The sequence below is a fragment of the Hoplias malabaricus genome, chromosome 1 (genome assembly GCF_029633855.1).
Source record: "Hoplias malabaricus isolate fHopMal1 chromosome 1, fHopMal1.hap1, whole genome shotgun sequence".
NCBI lineage: Eukaryota > Metazoa > Chordata > Actinopteri > Characiformes > Erythrinidae > Hoplias > Hoplias malabaricus.
In genome coordinates this window covers 51168359-51186880 of record NC_089800.1, presented here as the reverse complement: position 1 = coordinate 51186880, position 18522 = coordinate 51168359, and the positions used below count along the sequence as shown (strand labels likewise).

Below are 18522 nucleotides of genomic sequence, written 5' to 3'. Positions count from 1 at the left end.
TTATACCCGTTATTATTTTTACCACCTGGAAACACAGTGAGAGGTGGTGAAATGTTACAACACAAGCTGTGTTTGGTTCGTAATGGGTTAATTCTTGGTTCTAAACATACAAGAGTTTGTTTAGAACCAGACCAAGACCCTCTTGCTGGTCCTGGTCCGCTTTTCTGAGTCTGAAAGAAAGCGTTCACATTTACTTTAAGGAACGGCACCAACAGGGAAATCAGACCAGTGTTCATTTAATTGTTATTTGTGTTCAGTAATCAAAAAACATGTTTTGAAACTACTTAAAGCAAGTGCATCCTTAAAGAAGTGCATAGAACTTTTGCATTTCTTTAAAATTAGACTTAATATTATGTCAACACCTGCACCAAAATAATGAAAAGATTCAAATTCTGATTCTGTTCTTTGAACATCTGCACTGACAAAGTTAAATAAATTAAAGATGGTCTCTGTGGTTTGCACAAATCTTATAAGCACACACACATACACATATACATACATATTATATATATATATTTTCAGTGTCTGCTATATTAGAAACAACTAGCTGGGACAACCAATCATTGATGTTTTTAAAGATGTCCTACTTTATAACTCCACTACAGCCCCATTCCGCACTGTAACCCATTTATTAATCACAATGTAACTCATATATCAATGGTCCATTCATGACAACTGAAGATTTTAGACACAAATGTCATTGTTTGTCAGTGGTCCACCACCCAAAAACACACAGCCAAGAGTGACTGTGTGGTCAGAAACTACAAACCTTCTAATAAAGTGGCTAAAATAAGAGGAATATGCACATTGTTCTCTAAATAAACAGTCAGTCAGTTTTTGTGTGTGAATATAAAATTCAGACCTAGGGTGTTGGCGATTCCTGTTTTCACACTGGACATCCCCACGTGACTGATTCGGTTCTCGTGCTCTGGTTTCACCAGAACCACAATCTTTATGTTCCACAGAGTCTGTATGGCCACCTACAGCCCAGAGAGACACAGAGAGGAAAAGAAAGAGAGAGAAAGAAGGACTTAATACAGAGCCAGGTGTTAAAACACAGGCTGTGTGTTGCTGAGTCTAGTAAATGTGGAACTGTCTGACCACATGATGAGAAACACTGCTGTCCACTGTAGGAGAAAAAATAAAATATAAATATATCTAATCAAACAGCACATAATTATCCCATAACTTCACAGAACTGAGATCATAAAATCATAAACACACACACCCAACACAAACACACACACAAACACTGTGGGAACTAGCGGCTTGAATAAAATTTCGGGTGTCTGGCAACTTATTTTAACACCGATATTACAGCTGTTTTCCACATGAAGCTCTCCTCCTCCCACTCACTGGTTTGTAGTCGATCTCAGTGTAGTCTTTCAGAGCAGCTCGTAGGTTCTCCACCCACTCTTTATCGCAGACAGAGTTCTCCTGGGTTCCAAACACGTAGATGTCGTGAGGGATGGTGACGGTCATCTCGTCCAGCGTTTTCCCCAAACCTCGGGATAGCAGCCAAGAGCCTAACGTCTTTGGAGCTGGGACACTGCCTGTAGACAATGAAAAAAGTTTGAGTGTGTTTACAAAATACGATCAAGGTTGTCAGTGAAAAAAACTAACATTTTACAAATTGTATAAATATTTTAACAACGCGATTTAACAAATTACAGTTTGTAAACTTTGAGGCATTTTTTATAGTAAATTATATTACTGCTGTCTAATAACTTTTCAAGAAAAAAAGAAAACCTTAACAAACATTAAACACATTTTACACCATCATTAATTTTATTTAGAAACCAAAAATAATCAACACTTAAATCACATGTGAAAAAGTGCCCTTTTCAAACTTCACTCCTATTGAAGCACATCATATGGTTTACACAAATTTTCACAAGCACGAAAGCAAAAAGAAATCAAAGTGATGATGGAAGAATAGCTGAAGAACTTATCATTTAAAAAAAAAAAATTAGAAAATAATTTTGAGGTTTCTAAGTTTCACTAAAGCACAGAAATGAAAATCCTAGGAAAACTGGTGAATCTTCCCAGAAAACTAGAAGAAACAATCATGCAAGAGGTGTGTATGTATATATATATATATATATATATATATATATATATATGTGTGTGTGTGTGTGTGTGTGTGAGAGAATTACCCATGTTCCAGGTCCCTATGAATACAGAGATCATGTCGGGCTCGTCTTGGTTGGAATGCTTGTTCTTCATCAGCTGCAGGAGTTGACAGAAAGCTTCCCTTTTCTGAATAACAAAGAAAGAGCAAAAGATATCTAAAAAAAAAAAAAATTGTCATATATGACAAAATATTAAAAAAAAAAAATATCCAGTGCTATGATTGGACAGACTCAGGCGAGGGGCTGGGGCAATTCTAAAGTCCCTGCAACTGCATCCGCTCCAGATCCCAAAATTAACATGCTAATGCACCAAACAAGTGATGACATCCCCTTTAAGGCATTTCATCCAATCGGTTGTTGTTGTTTGTCCTGACACAAACAACACTCTAGGACATGGTACAAATTACGCTGATTATGTAACAGTCACTGCTGCATAATACAGTGCAATATTGTGTGTGTGGTCTCACTTTAGCACTCGCAAAGATGAAATCTTTCCTCTGGCTCTTGTCTTTCTCCTTCTCAAAAACAATGCCCAGTTTATTTGGCATCCTCTGGGACTTTATCAGCTGCCGAACTGCTCACACAAACACAGACAAAAACAAATATAACAAAAAAGATATTAAATGTCAAAAGATTCAAGCTATTTTTTTGTAAAGATCAGGAAAGAAAGCTTTTTATTCTGCCTCTTTTATAAGAGTGCAAATATTGAGGAATTGTGACTGGAAAAGACAATATTTAACACAAGCATGACTGAAACCTTTGGATCCTAAGGACATGCCCCCTCCTCCTTGCTAGCAGTCAGAGGGCCATCAGTCAACTTTTGTTACGTTAATGAATGAAGGAGGAGGGTTTGAGAATAGTGAAGGAGGGAAGAGAATGAAAGAGAAAGAAAGAAATGAACATAATATAGCAGGATTTTGCAAATATTGAAAATGTGCTTAAAAACTTGAATGGAAAAGCTAAAAGTGATTTCAGAATAAACTCCCATTTCAAGCTGCATTTTACCTGAATTTACTACATTAGATATTTATAATCAGCTGTTCATATAAATCATTATCAAAATGATTATTACTTTTATAATAATGAGGCTTCAGATATTAATATTTGATTAAATTATCAGACAAAAGTTGTTTTTAAATATGTATATATTTCTATATATTTAGAAACACTGGAAATAAATTATGGCAGGGAAAAATGTGGTAAAACCGTAGCTTTAGTCATTCTAGTGTTAAGGTGCAATTGTTTTCTGAAATGATTCTTCTTCACATTATAAAACAGCTGTTACACTGACCCCTAGTGGGCTGGAGGTGTCAGACAGTATTTACTTAAACCTACTTTAAACATAGCCACCCCCATGTGGATGAGACTGCCCCATTTTTCTACCCTGTGTGATGCTGAGATAACTTCTCCTGCTCACTCTTGTCATGGGTGAAGGTGGTCCAGTCTTCCTGAGAGTCCTTCATCTTCTTCATCACCACCAGCTTCCCTCCCTCCACATCCACACTCAGAGTGTGTTTCTGACTCTTCCCCATCTTAGTGAGGTCTGCCAGGTGCACGTCCAGCTTCACCTGTTTCTCACACACACACACACACACACACACACACACACACACACACACACACACACACACACACACCCTCTCTTTCAGAAACTGTACAACATTGAGTGCACTTCCATAAGCACTTAAAGCTACAAATGTGTGTGCGCGCACATGCAAGTTTGGGACTCAGACACAACCGCAATCTTCAAATCTAGGCTAAAAACTCATTAGTTTAGTTTAGCTTTTGGTAGTTAATGCTCCCCATAGATAAAGGCGGCAGATCCAGGGGTCTATGGACACAGTGAATTATAGTAAACTGAGACGTGGGTGTTGTCCGCCGCTTCACGCGATCACTCAGGTTTGTCGATGGTGGAGCGGAGGGATGCAGTGTTTCAGGAAGCTCTTGCGTCTGTGTCCTTCTGGTTCTCTCCTTTTAATTAAAGCTGTCATAGTCAGATCTGCCGGAGTCATTAGCCACACTCTGGAAATGCTTTACATTCACCCAAACTGAACAAGACTAACTCCATCCCTCTACCTTTTTCTGAGTAAATGACCACACCCCTTTCTGTCTGGACACTGATGGATGACTTTCAAACTCCTCCTCCACACTTCAGACCAGCTGCCCACGCTCCAGCCACCACCACTTTCCTTGGAGCTGCCCCTACACTGACATTTTCATGGACTCCAAAATATTATCACCAGTAGATTGACCAGAGGAGGATAGGTCCCCGCCGTGTGAGCTAAGGTTTCTTACTCAGCTCGGAGAGAGATCCTCTGTGCCACTGTTGGCCCTGGCCTCGCTCTCCTGGGGGATTTTTACATTTCACGTTAAAACCTTGTCTCTCTGAAATGCTGTGAAGCTACTTTGTGACATCATCAGTTGTAAAAAGTGCTATACAATTAATTTGGTTTTATTTGATGTATAAGAAAACGGCGATGGCAGGCCTGGTATACTTAGGGAATGGACAAATATTCCTCTTCTAAAACTGCAAAACTTTGAATCTTCAGTTCCTAAATGGTTCAACTGTACAATTAAAAGAATCTGTGATGCGACCCAGTGGTAATCTCCATTCTATCCCTGTGTTTGTGAGAGTGTGTTGCAGACATCAATTTTTAATTTGTGTAAATTCAACAAACACAACTTATTTCATAATTGAAAAAATAAAAATTTTAGTAAGTGTCCCAAATTTCTAGAAAGTTTGGTAGATTTAATTTTATGTTCTAATGAAAGACATTGTAAAATAAAATATTTCAGCAACATTTTGGATTGTCAGTTAATAGTCACACATTAATAAAGATATATTATTAAAATATATTAATACATATAAAAAATATATATACGTAACTCATTATTCTTACACACACAGTACATAACACCAACAGCACACACACATGACCTGATGTCAGAGGAGGTTTAAAAATACATGTGTATGTGTTTTACCTCGAAAGCCTGGACTGGAATGGCCTTGCTATGGCGAGTAGAGAGGGGGATGGAGGGAACAGCCACACTCATATCCTGCAGAGCTTTCAAAGCCTAGCGAGAGAGAGAGAGAGAGAGAGAGAGAGAGAAACAAAAATGAAATATCATAAAAGCAATACACCACACATATTCATTCTTATCTTATCTGAATATAAACAGTGACCTGCAACACAGATGGCTGTGTGTGTGTGTGTGTGTTTGTATGCATACCTTCTTCTCTATGGAGGACAGTAGGTCTTTGAGAATGGACAGCTTGGTGACCAGATGCTCCAGCTCCTGATCTCCACCTTGACTAACAGACTGAGAAATAGATGGATGGAGGAAATAAAGATGAAAGAAATACAACAACAACTAAATCAGAATGTGACAAGTTCTAAGCTCTAAACGTTACAAAATGCTGCCTGTGCAAAAAGCACTTCTGCTCTTTTCTCTCTCTCTCAGCACCTACCATTAGCAGATGCAAACCATTTCCTAAAGGCATTGATCGTGTTTCATATTGCATACAACACACATGGACACACTCTCTCTCTCTCTCCCTCTCTCACACACACATACTCAATGTCCATTTCACATACTCAAGGCTAAACACATTACCAACTGCCCATTGGCAGTCTACAACATTTCATACTACATCCAATAAAAACAGTCTTTGGCACAAATTTACACTTGAACAAGTTACTTCTTTACATTCTTAGTGTGTTACAGCACCCTCTTGTGGAGAATTTTAAGCCTGCTAAACAGGACTGAGTGATTATCCATGCATTTGAACTGCAGGGAAATGAGGTGACATTTGCTTCACCTCCAACGCATTCATTTGTACAAAGACAGGCAGCAATCATACAGTGACGGAAGAATAGGATGTGGTCCCTCCCCATCTTCAACTCAGTGCCAAACTGTCCACACACACACACACACACACACACACACACACACACACACACACACACACACACACACACACACACACACACACACACACACACACACACACACACACACACACACACACAGAAAAACAGACGCCAAAATGTATGAGCTCACACTTCTAAATATAGTCTTGGTGTTGGAGATTACAGCTGCAGTTACATTTTCTCAACCCAGCAGGGAAGTGGACTGTCTCCATGACTGTAGTTCTAAATGTCTTTTAAAAACCTTTATTAACTTTATTTTATTAACAGCAGTAGGCATCAAGAACTCAAACAGAAATAAATGGGAGAAGGATGTATACCTGCTGAATCATTCTGGACACCATGGAGGCACTCTGCTGATCAAAAACTTTAGATAGGATCTCCAGGCCAGACAAGACTTTATCCACCTCTCTACAGAGAGAGAGAGAGAGAGAGAGAAGAGAGAGAGAGAGAGAGTTATCTTATGTTTAGGAAACTTTTACTACAGTAAAAACAAAATAAATAAATGTATAAATAAATAAAATAAATAAATAATAAAGAAAGTGTCACACAATATCAGTGATGCATAACATTAAATAGTACGCCCTTGTGGAACATTTTGTTCAAATGTGCAGTTACCAGTCAGTTCCATGAGGCTCTTCACTTGTCAAATGAAGAACTGAACTGAACTAATCACGCCAAGGAGACAAAGACAAAGAATGTCACTAATGCAAAGCACAGACCTTATGATGAACTAAATCCTTTTTAGCACCCACTGGTGGACAATATATAACCTGCTAAACACGAGCGAGTGAGTGAGATTTACAACCAGTTCTATGAGGTGTTTAGCATCTAAAAACAACTAACTACTGACATACAACATAAAAATGATGAGACAATCAAAGAAAGGATAGCTAACACACAGCTTTAATAGCATGAAAGAAGAAAAGATAGTCTTAGAAGAGAGTGAATAATCAAGCAACATTAATACTAACTATTAGTAACATATTGGTCCAAGCTCATATGCAGCTTCTTTGGTTGGTTAGGATGCTCACAACACACAGTTAAATATATTAGTTTGCTGATTAGAGGTTCAGTGTTATCAGTTCAATACAGGACACCATTGTGGTAAAAATGAACAAATGATACACTGAGCAAGATTTTGGCGCTTTTACACTTCACGGTACCTACTTGGTTCAGCTCTACACACTCCTTGGTCCCTGATTAATTTTCTAAAGCTCCCCTCTAAAAAGTATATGTATTGTTTCAAAACCCCACCTCTAACAGGAACAGCGAGCTTTCGATACCACAACAATGGTGGCAGTAACGTTAAGCATTGACGTTTGAACCTCCTCAAAAAACCACGGCGTAATTTTACGAGTTGCCGTTGTTAGTTGGATAAAAAAAAACCAATGTGATCTCTGCTGCAGCCGGAGATTTTACAGATGGAGAATTGGTGCTGGACGTCTGCATCATGTGGCGTAGAGTGACGACTCTCTCTGGACAATCAGTGCTCTGCAAAGTTTACACACCATGGTTTAGTCCCTAATCCCCTCAAGCAGGGAATAACAAAAAAGAACCCGGTTCCAGTTTCCAGCAACACTGTTAGTCGAGTAGGGACCATGCAGTGAAAAAGCACCATCAGTAAAGAGCTTTTTGTACCCATGAAGGCGTTTGCAGGACGACACCAGGGTTTTGTTGAGGTGTGGGAGGCTGCTGGCCCCTTGCTTCACCGCCTCTAGATCCAGCGCATAGCTGCCTTTCAGATATTCGTGAGAAATAGTGCTCAGCCCATTCCCTACAGGACAACTAGAGAGAGAGAGAGAGAGAGAGAGAGAGATATGTTAAATAATAGCAAAGGAGGACAAACTAAGAATAAGAAGGAAAAAAGAGCGACATCAACAATTTTGGCTTGTGTTTCTAACCAAATATTTAACTGCTGCATATAGCAGTGTGCAGCTTAGGAAAATGCTGAACCAAGAGGAGTTATTAAAGGTGGAACAAACCGAAAATGCTGACAGAAATGGTACTAGACTGCCCTTCCGACACACACACACACACACACACACACACACACACATCAGTGCTTCTGGTTTTAGAAGCACCTAGTGCTTCTAGGAGTTCAGCCAATAGCATCACTGTCGTCATAAACTGACCACCAATGAAGGGCTAGAACAGTGTTTCCCAAACTTTCTGCAGTGCCCCTTCTTGGTAGATGAGTATATTTCAGCCCCTCCAATCCAACACACACACGTACGTGTTTTTTGCTTCCAGACTCCACTGGAGTTTATTATAAAAATGTTATTGTAGTTGTACAAACAAGTTTAAAGCATTTTTGTGTCAAGTATAATTGTAAATCAAAACTCAAACATTCCCCCACTCTTTTGTCATTTTATAATAACTCTTGTGTAGTATTAAAAATGACAACTGTAACTTTATTCAACAAAAACAACCTAAAAATGAAGTAATACTACATTCACGAAAGCTAACACAGAAATCCCCATATTCAAATTAGGAATATAACGATCCGACTTTTTCAGTTCCGATACCGATACTGATACATAAACTTTGCGCATTGGTCGATACCCCAAACAGATCTGATACCATTGATAAGTTAATTAACCATATACCTCACCTTTTTGGAGAAACTTAAGGCATAAGGATTGACTTACACAAGCAAAAAAAACAAAAACAAAAAAACATCAATTATATAACAAACAATTATAACAAAAATTATAAAACGGTTACTCAACAAAAAATAAAGAGGAATTATTACAAATGGCACACACTATCATTCATTTGCTGTGCCTTACAGTGCAATAGCTCTGTGCCATCTCTAGGGTCAGGACCGCCACTTTGGGAACTACGGGCCTAAAATGTGGCTATCAAACACTGCTCATTAACAGGGATCTCCAACATACAAACAATCAACAAAACACAGTGAAATAAACTTAAAAACAACAAAAGCAAAACAAGCAATAAAAATATCCTTGGCTAAATTTTCAAACAATGTACCCATCCAATAATCCAACATTATAAATGGGGAGGCAGAATACCTCTCAGGGGGCGTGTCCGTACTTGGGAAGACGGGGCCACCGGAGCCAGTACGAGGAGGGAGGGGGGGTTTGTCATCCTCTCCATCTGGAAGACAATATAAAAGTCTGTTTTTATATTTTTCTCGTACTCCTGTTTCTTTTTTTATGATTTCTTGTTGCAGGGCTGCATTGGAAACCCCTCAGGCCCCTCACTGCCACACAGCTGCTGGGTCTCAGGGTCCTAGCATTAATCCCCACATCATGTTACGGTCTGTGAAGCGTGGGGTGTGTTCTCCCTGTTTCTGAGTGGGTTTCCTCAAGGTCCTCTAATTTTGCACAAATACTGGTAGGTGGATTGCCTGTGTGAAGCTGTCCACAGTTACCTGAGTAGTCTCTTTCCTCTGTGCTCTCCTCTCTCTCCACAGGGAGCAGTAGAGTGGTGACGAGCCCCTGACTGGGCTGAAGGTAAAGCTGGATCAGCTCTGGAAGAGTCTTAAACCTCTTCGGCTGCACGCCCTGAGATGTCTACAGGCACAGACACACACACACACACACACAAAGAAATCACAAGATGAACATCTGACTTTAAAGCTGAACCACTGTAAGCTACTAAAACAACCAGCAGCTTGTTTCTATCGGACTGATAAAATGTGTTGTAAGTTAAGTATTATTATATATGCTTGTGTCTAACTTCTCAATGTCACACACACACACACACACACTATACCTTTAAAAGGATAAGTGGGAACCTTCTTCTTTTTTTTAACATTAAAAATAAATAAATAAACATATATTCATGTCTAGCCCCCACTGCAGCTACACTTCTATCCCTCTGCTGTTCCATTAAATTCACTCACAAATATTTTAAGATCACTAATAACGTGGGATATGATAAAAAGTGTATTTTAAAAAATACAATTATTTCATTCAAACAGCGAATTCAAACCAAAAACTAATTTTATTCTGAATTGTTTTGCCAGCATGTGCGTTTATGTGTGTGTGTGTGTGTGTGTAGTTGTTATGAATGGGGGAAGGAGGTTGGTGTTATGGATATGTAGTGGAGGGATCAGTGCTCCCAGTTGTTCAGTGCAGCCTCTACATTAGAACAAAAAGTCTCCTGTCTGTGTACAGGCACGTACACAACACACACCCTCAGCAACACAGATTTTTATATTTCAGTCAAACACAGAGACATACACACAAACAAACACAGAATTACCTGCACCGCCAGAAAACTCTCCTCATCTGGTAGAATCCTGTACGTATGAACATGCTTCTGATATCTAGAGAAAAAAGAGGCTGTGTTAAAGAGGCAGCGAGAAAGAGATAGAGAATTACATAGAGGGGTAGTGAGAGAGAGAGATTCACATCTCACAAACTTCCCATTATGAATCCACTATTTCAATCCCCAATCTCATGAATCACAACTTATTTCATGGCACATACTATAATATCTGTGATTTTGTTTGATGTTTTTTTATCATTTATTGTCAGCTGGTCGGTTTTTGGCTAAAACTGTTCTGGATTCACTTTTGGATTAAAATTTTAACTTTAATTTTTTTTATAAATACGTATGATTTTCAAACAGTCATGTCTTAACAGTCAGGACTGATCCTGTAGTTTATTACTGTATGTAGCACAGGTTGTTGTGAGCTCATTCTGGTCATTTATTTATCAAAGTTCGTGGTTCAGTGGGCTTTCCATTAACAGCCAGTCTGTTGAAGATTTCACACACACAGAACAGTTTTGACTACCAAATGTGTGTGCACCAGCATCTGTCTCTCTGGTGTGTGTGTGTGAGTGTGTGAGAGAGAGAGAGAGAGAGAGAAACACGTCATAACCAGAGCCACTCCAGTCTTTGACGGACAACAACAGGTTCATTCAAACAGACACTGCTTTTTCTCCGTCTCACGCATATACACACATGTACATACATAAACACACACACACACAGACGGTGATACTTCTCCCACAGCAAAAAATGAAGGTTACATATATCTACTTAAAGGGTTCATAACCCCCTCTTCTCCACAGTGGAATCAGTTCTGTTTGTTAATGAAATGTCCAAGACCTGCTTTTGTCAAAACCCCACGAGCCCCGCAGCAGCGTCTAAACAGCCCTGTTCAGAACACCCGCTTTCAGCACTTGATCCTTTAAATGATAACGAGCTGCTCGCTTTTCCCCCCGACCCTGAGCGCACAGCAGTGAGGAGCGAGGAGCAGCTCTGGAGTTTTGCTGTTTTCACTCGGTTCTCTTTCTTCTCCGTTCTCGTTTTTATTCAGTTTTTACTCAGTGCTCTTTTTTTTCTCCTGTCGTTGTGTCTGTTTTGCTGCGTTTAACCTCTCACATAAACGTGGGTCCGCTGAAACTGGACAGACTCAGGCGAGGGGGTGGGGCAATTCTAAAGTCTCTGCACTTGACGTCAGAAGCGGAGCAGGATCAGAACAGTTTGTTATCCCATGTTTTCTGACTTGGGCAGCACACAGAATACTCACTGGGTGGGTCTTGTTTCACAGTGTGAGAGTTGGTGGGCTTCAGATTCACACATTTAATGTGCACATGATATGTCTAATTATTTGTGGTTCTAAGTATTCACGAAAATCATAACACACATACATACATGTCAATAAATGTATAATCCTTTCTGGTTCTGCATTTATTCCCAAAACTGGTGCTCGGCATCTGAAAGGGCACACACACACGGACACGTACACACACGGACACTTACACGTACACACAGCTTCTCTTACTGCCCCCTGCTCTATAATTAATCAGACGTCTGTGCCCCGGAGCTGAATCACTATGACGACCAAATCAGCAGCCAGCACCGTGAAGCAGCAACAGCTCATAAAACACACATCACCGCTGCTTTAAAGGGACTTTTCAGCCTAAAGTACAACAGATGCAAAACCTCCAACTGCCTTAGAGAAATATATCACCTAAAAATATGGTTTTGATCAAAGTAGGTCAGAAACAAACAACCTTAAACGCAAGTCCTTAACCACAGTCATAGGAGGTGTTCAAATCCCCCCCAAAAAAAATTTTTTTAAAACCCAGTGAATGTTTCTGCTCTGAGATGCAAAAACATTCCGTTTTTGTACACAGCCACAGAGAGACCCCAAACACTATAAATTAATAAATAAATAAATAAATAAATAAAGAAATAAAAACAATAAGGATGTTGCTCTATTCCTGCTCCATAGGTGGAGCTGACTAAATTCCGGAGAACGCTAACTGCATGAAAGTAAACACAGAGCGAAAGTGCTACAAAACTAAACAACTTGAGTTACAAATGAGTTTCTGTCGTGATTCAGTGAACAGTGAATAAAAACTTACAGACAAGTTTCTCTTGCAGGAACAAGCTACAGCCTCTTTCTTACTAAAACACACTGTTCCACCTTAAAAGATTCAAAGCTTCTGAATGAACACAAACAGGAGGTGGGTGTTTGTTTCGCTGTAAAAACAGTAGGTCTCCAGAAGCTATGCCTCCTCTAAAGGGATATTTCAGCATAAACTTAACAGGAACAAAAGATAAAAGCTGCAAAAACACAAACTTAAAATAGGGTTTAACTATAAAAAAATAAGAATATAACAGCCTTAAAGGAATATCTCACGAAAAGCAGAGTATAGTAGGTACCACACAGAGGTAAAGCTCATGTATTATGATGAATTTTGATTAGATCTGACTTGGCTATCAAACTAATATTTGACCAAACTCACAACAACTTTACATGCACCTAAAAGACAAAACTGTATTTAGCTAATTTTAATTTAACTGTGAACAGTGTTTCCTGAGATGCTCTCAGCTGTAACTCATCAGTAAAGTCTGAGAACGGAACTGAGACAGCGTTATCTGTGGTTTCCTCTGCAGATCACCAGTGCTGATATGACTGGGAATGCTCAAGTGCGTGATGCAGCAGGCATAGAATGCAATTTACTGTGGGGTTCTGCAGCGTCATGTTGATGAGGCCAGTGTAGCAGGGGTGCTGAGCCCATGGGCACATCCCGCAGGCCTCGTCTAAGCAATTTCTCATTGAGAAAACACTCTGGCAGTCTGACCTCAGTCTGACCTGTGTGCTGAAATGCACAGGACAAATCTTGGCCGGCAAAGTGGCTGCACCATTAGGTGATGGTCTCTAAACTTTTTCCTGGACTGGATCTGGAGCCCACCAACCCACACACTGTGAAACAAAACCACCCAGTCAATTTTTCTATGATCTTTCTAAGGTCTGGCCCACACTACAGGATTTAAACCTGGAGTTATATACAGATGATGTGGACAAATTTTATATCACAATATATTTTTTAATATTGGCTGATACAATATTATTCAGATATTGATATGGACATTATAAAATATCCACTGAAGAACTTCCAATAAAAAACAAGAAACATGACATCACCATCAAACATAAACCTCTTGTCTTTGTCAATATTAATATTTTTAAACTAAATTTTAAATTGAGTGCTGAACAGACAACAGCGCCCTGAAATGACCGTTAGTCAGTGACAGGTGCTGTAAATAATGTTTATTGAAATATAAAAAAGATCATTTATTAAATCTATTTATATTGCCATAAATATTGATACTGAATTATTGTCCAGCCCTACATGACGCTGACTGTAGAACGATGAATGGAACTTTTCACAGGTCCATTTTCTATTTTATAAGATTATCCAATGTCTTGAAGCCAAGTAATGAAATGTCCCTTGAGGACAAATGAAGTTAGTTCAACTACATTCCTTCAATTTGTGAATGTGCTATTTCAGGCTTAATTGGTTACAGCATTGGATCACTATTTTCAGTCCAGTTTGTTCTGCTGATGTTGCCTTTATGTTTATACCTTCTGTCAGGTCAGTGCCATCTCTAACCTGATTTGTAAAAGTGGACAAATGTATGGACAAAGACATCAAGATGTCACACACAGGTATATTTGTAATGACTAGACATAAGATTACTGATGACTCTGGCTTACAAAGTTAGCACAGTGCTAACTGGCCCTATGCAAGCTTCCACTGTGCATTAGATATATTAGCCGCACAGCTTCAGGGCAAAATTAAAGAACCAAAAAGTTTTTCAACTATGAAGACCACATAAATGTCCCCATGGCAATGTTACTGAAAACGCATGGCATGAGAGAAACCTTAGCCAACACAAATGTAATTAATCTACACTAGAGTATTAGAGGGATTAGAGAAGGACCTTTTCTGATCTGATTCTAAAAATGTGTGAACAGAAAACACCTGTCAAAAAAATAAATAAATAAATAAACTTACAATTTGCTTCCGGTCTTTAACCCACAGCCATAATCATAAGAGAAAACAAAAAGTTTATGCAATGCTAACATTCTCTAAAAGAAAACTAACAGCAAAAATCACTTGTACAAACAGTTGGTGTATCGCTATCGTATTTCCGTATAACCGTGGCAGTTTAGCCCCACCTGTTCCCACTGAAGTGATGTAAACTGTTGTTCATGCAGACAGTGGAAAGTGATAAAATAAGAACATTTCCTATTCATTCCTATTCATGACTGTCATGTCATATGTCCATAAAATTCAGCATACACATCTAGCCACTGGAAAACACAACTTTATAACACAATTCACTACCTATGTTGCAGTTATAAAGTTGTAATAATTAATAATAAATGTAAAGAAAACTGAATATTGGGCTAAAATAAACTTAATTTGCATCTTCAGCAGGTCACTCCCAAAGTGTTGCTTCATTTGACAGCCATTTGATTTGAGTAAAATTGGCAGCATTAATCCTAAATGGTGCCATATCTAGATGACTATATGTGAAATAGGGAAGTCCTGATCTTTTATTTGTTAATTTATTTTCGTCTCTGAACCCAATCCGACTTTAAAACTATCTTCTGATGAGTTTCGATCCAAGATATTTTCCTCGATAATACAGTCGCAAAAAGTGCCCATTTCAAGTACATTACAGCTATTAAAATGAATCTTTGTGTCTGCTTGAAAAATGCGCAGCTTTTTAGCGTATTAAACCAACACTAGGTGGTTTTGTGGCTGTAATGGTGGACGGTTCTCATGATAAGGACACATAAAAATAAATAAATAAATAAAATTAAATTAAAATTACACTGTTGGAGAGGCTTCTACACAGCTTTTAAAATAAACAAAAATGAAACAAAACTTAAAACACTTCACTGGATTTTATGATGATTCCCTTCAGAAAACACTTAGTCGGCATTTAAGGCATTTTTTCAACAACACACTTAATTTTTGGAAGGTTTAAGGGCAACTTAAAGGGAAAACTTTCATTAAGGCATTTTATGCAACCTTGCACAGAAATTTGTTTATCATTTTACCATGAAGATTATTTCCTAATACTGAAGCAGGTGTTAAGAGTTGTCTCATTTACAAACTAACCACTATCTCTATTGCCCTTAACAGTGATGTCATGCTGTGTTTTGCAGAGCACTATGAAATGCATGACCTGCTAAACATGTTATTTAAATGATCCTAATTTGACATGTCTGGGATAAGCCTTCTTAAAAGTCCAAAGTAAACAATAGGAGTGTATAAACATGGCAACCGGGTGACTGTGCTATGTAAATATGCTGGTGTTGCAGGAAGTTAGTCACATCATGACAGATGTGGAAGAAAAGTAGAGCATGTTATATAGGACACTGAAAGGCAGGACTGTGTGTGTGTAAACAGCACTTTGTTTTCGGATTTTCTTTTTCTTTCCTGGGAATAAACCAGGTGACCACAACTATTATTAATGAACGTTTATATTGTTATTGTGTTGTATTTTTGACCCTCATAGTTCAGTGACAAGGCTTGTGCTGTAAATATGCTCCAGTATTAAAGCTGGGATAGTTTTTATAACGTTGCTGGGACCTTGTTCCTCTCATGTTTTGAGCACTGTTTATATTTGGTGTGTGATTGTGCTTTGGTCACTGAATTTTTTTTTTCTCAGCATTTACATTTGACGACTTTTTATTCAGTGTTGTCTTAATTATAGTCAAAACACAACACGTCCAAACCACGGTTGGCCTCAGTTTTTAGGTTGCTTCCATGGGGCAGAGAGGGGCAGAATCGTGACTACAGTTTGGTGGCGTGGTTTTAAAGGAACAGTACATGTAAGACACAGTGGGGACATAACAGAACATACATGATCGATATATACAAAATTATGTTTATTAGAAGTTCTAAATGCTGATTTTAATTAATTTTAAGTTAATTGCCCAGCCCTAAGACTTTCCATCATATTGTGAGTGGAGCGTATGTGGCTGAGATTAGGTCAATTCAAGCAATATGATTAGACATAAGGAGAAATAAAAGCATGAAGTAAAAACGAAAGAACAAAAAAAAAAAAAAAAAAAACAAGCATGAAAACAAGAATGGAGAAGAAAGAAAACAGTGAGGGGAAAAAAAAAAAAAAAAAAAAAATTTTGCTTTTTCCTCCTCACTGATGTGTGCTCGATTCAGGGTGAACAGGAAGCAGCTATTCACCATTAATGAACACCTGCTTGTGTGGGTGAAGCCAAATAAATCATTTATTACATTAACAAACAAATTATAATCTCTTCTGACTTATACATTTTAACTAATATATTGTGCTAGTAGAAAATGCAAGATTTAACTTGACAGAATAATAGCTAGAAATTGAGAAATTTACGTTCAGTGACAATTATTATAATTCTATCCAATATTTTTTTTATTTTAGCAAAGTTTAAAGCAATTGTAAAAACTATAATAATAATTATGATAATAATAAAAAAAATACCATTGATAACAATCGCTGTAGGTGTGTAAGAGTACACAAATAGTTCTTATCATTTAAATTCAAATAAAAACTTGGGCAAGTTGTCCAATTTAAAGATTGTTCTATCTAGTGCCGTGTTCCCCCACTACTTGGTGTAGTTAATAGAGCATGTAGTGTGTTAATTAAGCAGCGAAGTGTAAACATTATCACACCAAAACAACAACATATTGTCCTCATGCAATTCAACATTTAATAAGATGAAATGAGATGTTAAATATGTGAATAGATGTGAATATCTGTGAAACGTTGTTTATTTTCAGTGGTTTCAAACCCAAAGGTGAGAAGCATGAGAAGTGAGAGACATATAAACGAGTGTAGGAGTACTTGTGTACTAAAAGTGGCAGAACAATGTTTTATTCAGGTTTGGGCCATGTTCAGATTGCGTTTGCTTATTTTAACTTAGAAATTCAACAAAGTATCTCGTAGGTCAGGAGTTTTTCAGCTGTTGCGTACGTCTGCACAAAGTTCCACTTTTCTCACAAACACTACAAGCATCTACAGAATTGCAAGGTCAGGAGAATGGCCCAGATGTACCAACAAATCTGAGACAGTCTCCATGAGTGTTCAGTGAGTAATCTGATGACTCACGGGAATTCACACAGTCCCGGAGCACACTGCCAAAGAGACCACTGTAAACCTGCACGTATTAATGGTGATTACAGCATAAATAATTGCCATTTACAAACTAATCAGTAATCAGCAACAGCCCTTCACGTGGTCTCAACTAAGGCCACGTTCACAAGGCAGGGAACAGTGGCCCAAATCAGACCATTTGTCTTCATATGTGACACAGATGTGTTGACTCTGCAGCTGTGTGAACAGCTAAAAATACATTCTCACGTTTTCACTTCAGATTTTGGCCGCTTTGTCTATGGATACAAATTATGAACCATATTAGGTTCTTGGCAATGCAACTCGTGACTTAGGCAGACTGGATTTCCTGCATTTTTACAGCAATCTAACTGGACATTCCTCACTGCTTTACTCCCTTGAGGGAAAGACAGACATGACAGCAACAGTGAGACATGATCTGTGTAAGTTCATCCAAAGCATTATGGCTTGAATTTATGGTGTTTAAGGAATGGAAACAGACTGGTCAAAGTGTTCTTGTTTCTAAAAAAAAAAAAATACTGGGAAATGAAAAACGTGTGGAATTATTTGATCCTGTTACTCATTTTCTGAGGGAAAAAAAAAAAAAAAAAAAAAAAAAAAACTTATGGAAACTGGTGTTACGAGTTTATAAATAAGTAAAAATGAGAAGAGCTAATTTCTCACTACATCTGTCTCAGATTTACATTGGTCATGTCTGTATGAACACTGCTCTAAATGAGGATCACCAGCTCTTCTCTCCCCCTCTTTGGAAAGACCATGTTTGTAAGATACACCCTGCAAGTTCTTCCACTGAGTGAACAAAACTGACATATGTCTGGCCTGTTCACACTGAACACTCTTCTCCCTGAAATTTTTGGGAAACTGGGCTTAGTTTGCTTCCATTCCATCATTTCAAAATGTAAACGTTTGGGACGAAATGTAATATAATAATAACAAAGACCTTCATATGTAAACACAGCTCAAAATGCTTTAAAACAAAAAAATAAAGGATAAAAGTGTAAAAAAAAATTGTAAAACTCGGATCAAAGGGAGGTTATAAA

The 18522-nt window shown here is 38.2% G+C and overlaps 1 protein-coding gene across 2 annotated transcripts in view; it reads right to left on the bottom strand.

The window, feature by feature from the left end:
• Positions 1-18522, bottom strand: part of inppl1a (inositol polyphosphate phosphatase-like 1a) — a 43240-nt gene that overhangs the window by 15768 nt on the left and 8950 nt on the right. For both annotated transcript variants that reach the window (XM_066666419.1, XM_066666428.1), the window contains 12 exons: positions 10295-10358; positions 9459-9600; positions 9097-9181; positions 7703-7849; positions 6382-6472; positions 5364-5453; positions 5115-5207; positions 3550-3700; positions 2600-2706; positions 2157-2259; positions 1357-1553; positions 863-980 (listed from right to left, as the gene is read on the bottom strand). In XM_066666419.1, coding sequence (XP_066522516.1) covers positions 863-980; positions 1357-1553; positions 2157-2259; positions 2600-2706; positions 3550-3700; positions 5115-5207; positions 5364-5453; positions 6382-6472; positions 7703-7849; positions 9097-9181; positions 9459-9600; positions 10295-10358 — 1388 coding nt within the window. The remainder of the gene's footprint in view (positions 1-862; positions 981-1356; positions 1554-2156; positions 2260-2599; positions 2707-3549; positions 3701-5114; positions 5208-5363; positions 5454-6381; positions 6473-7702; positions 7850-9096; positions 9182-9458; positions 9601-10294; positions 10359-18522) is intronic.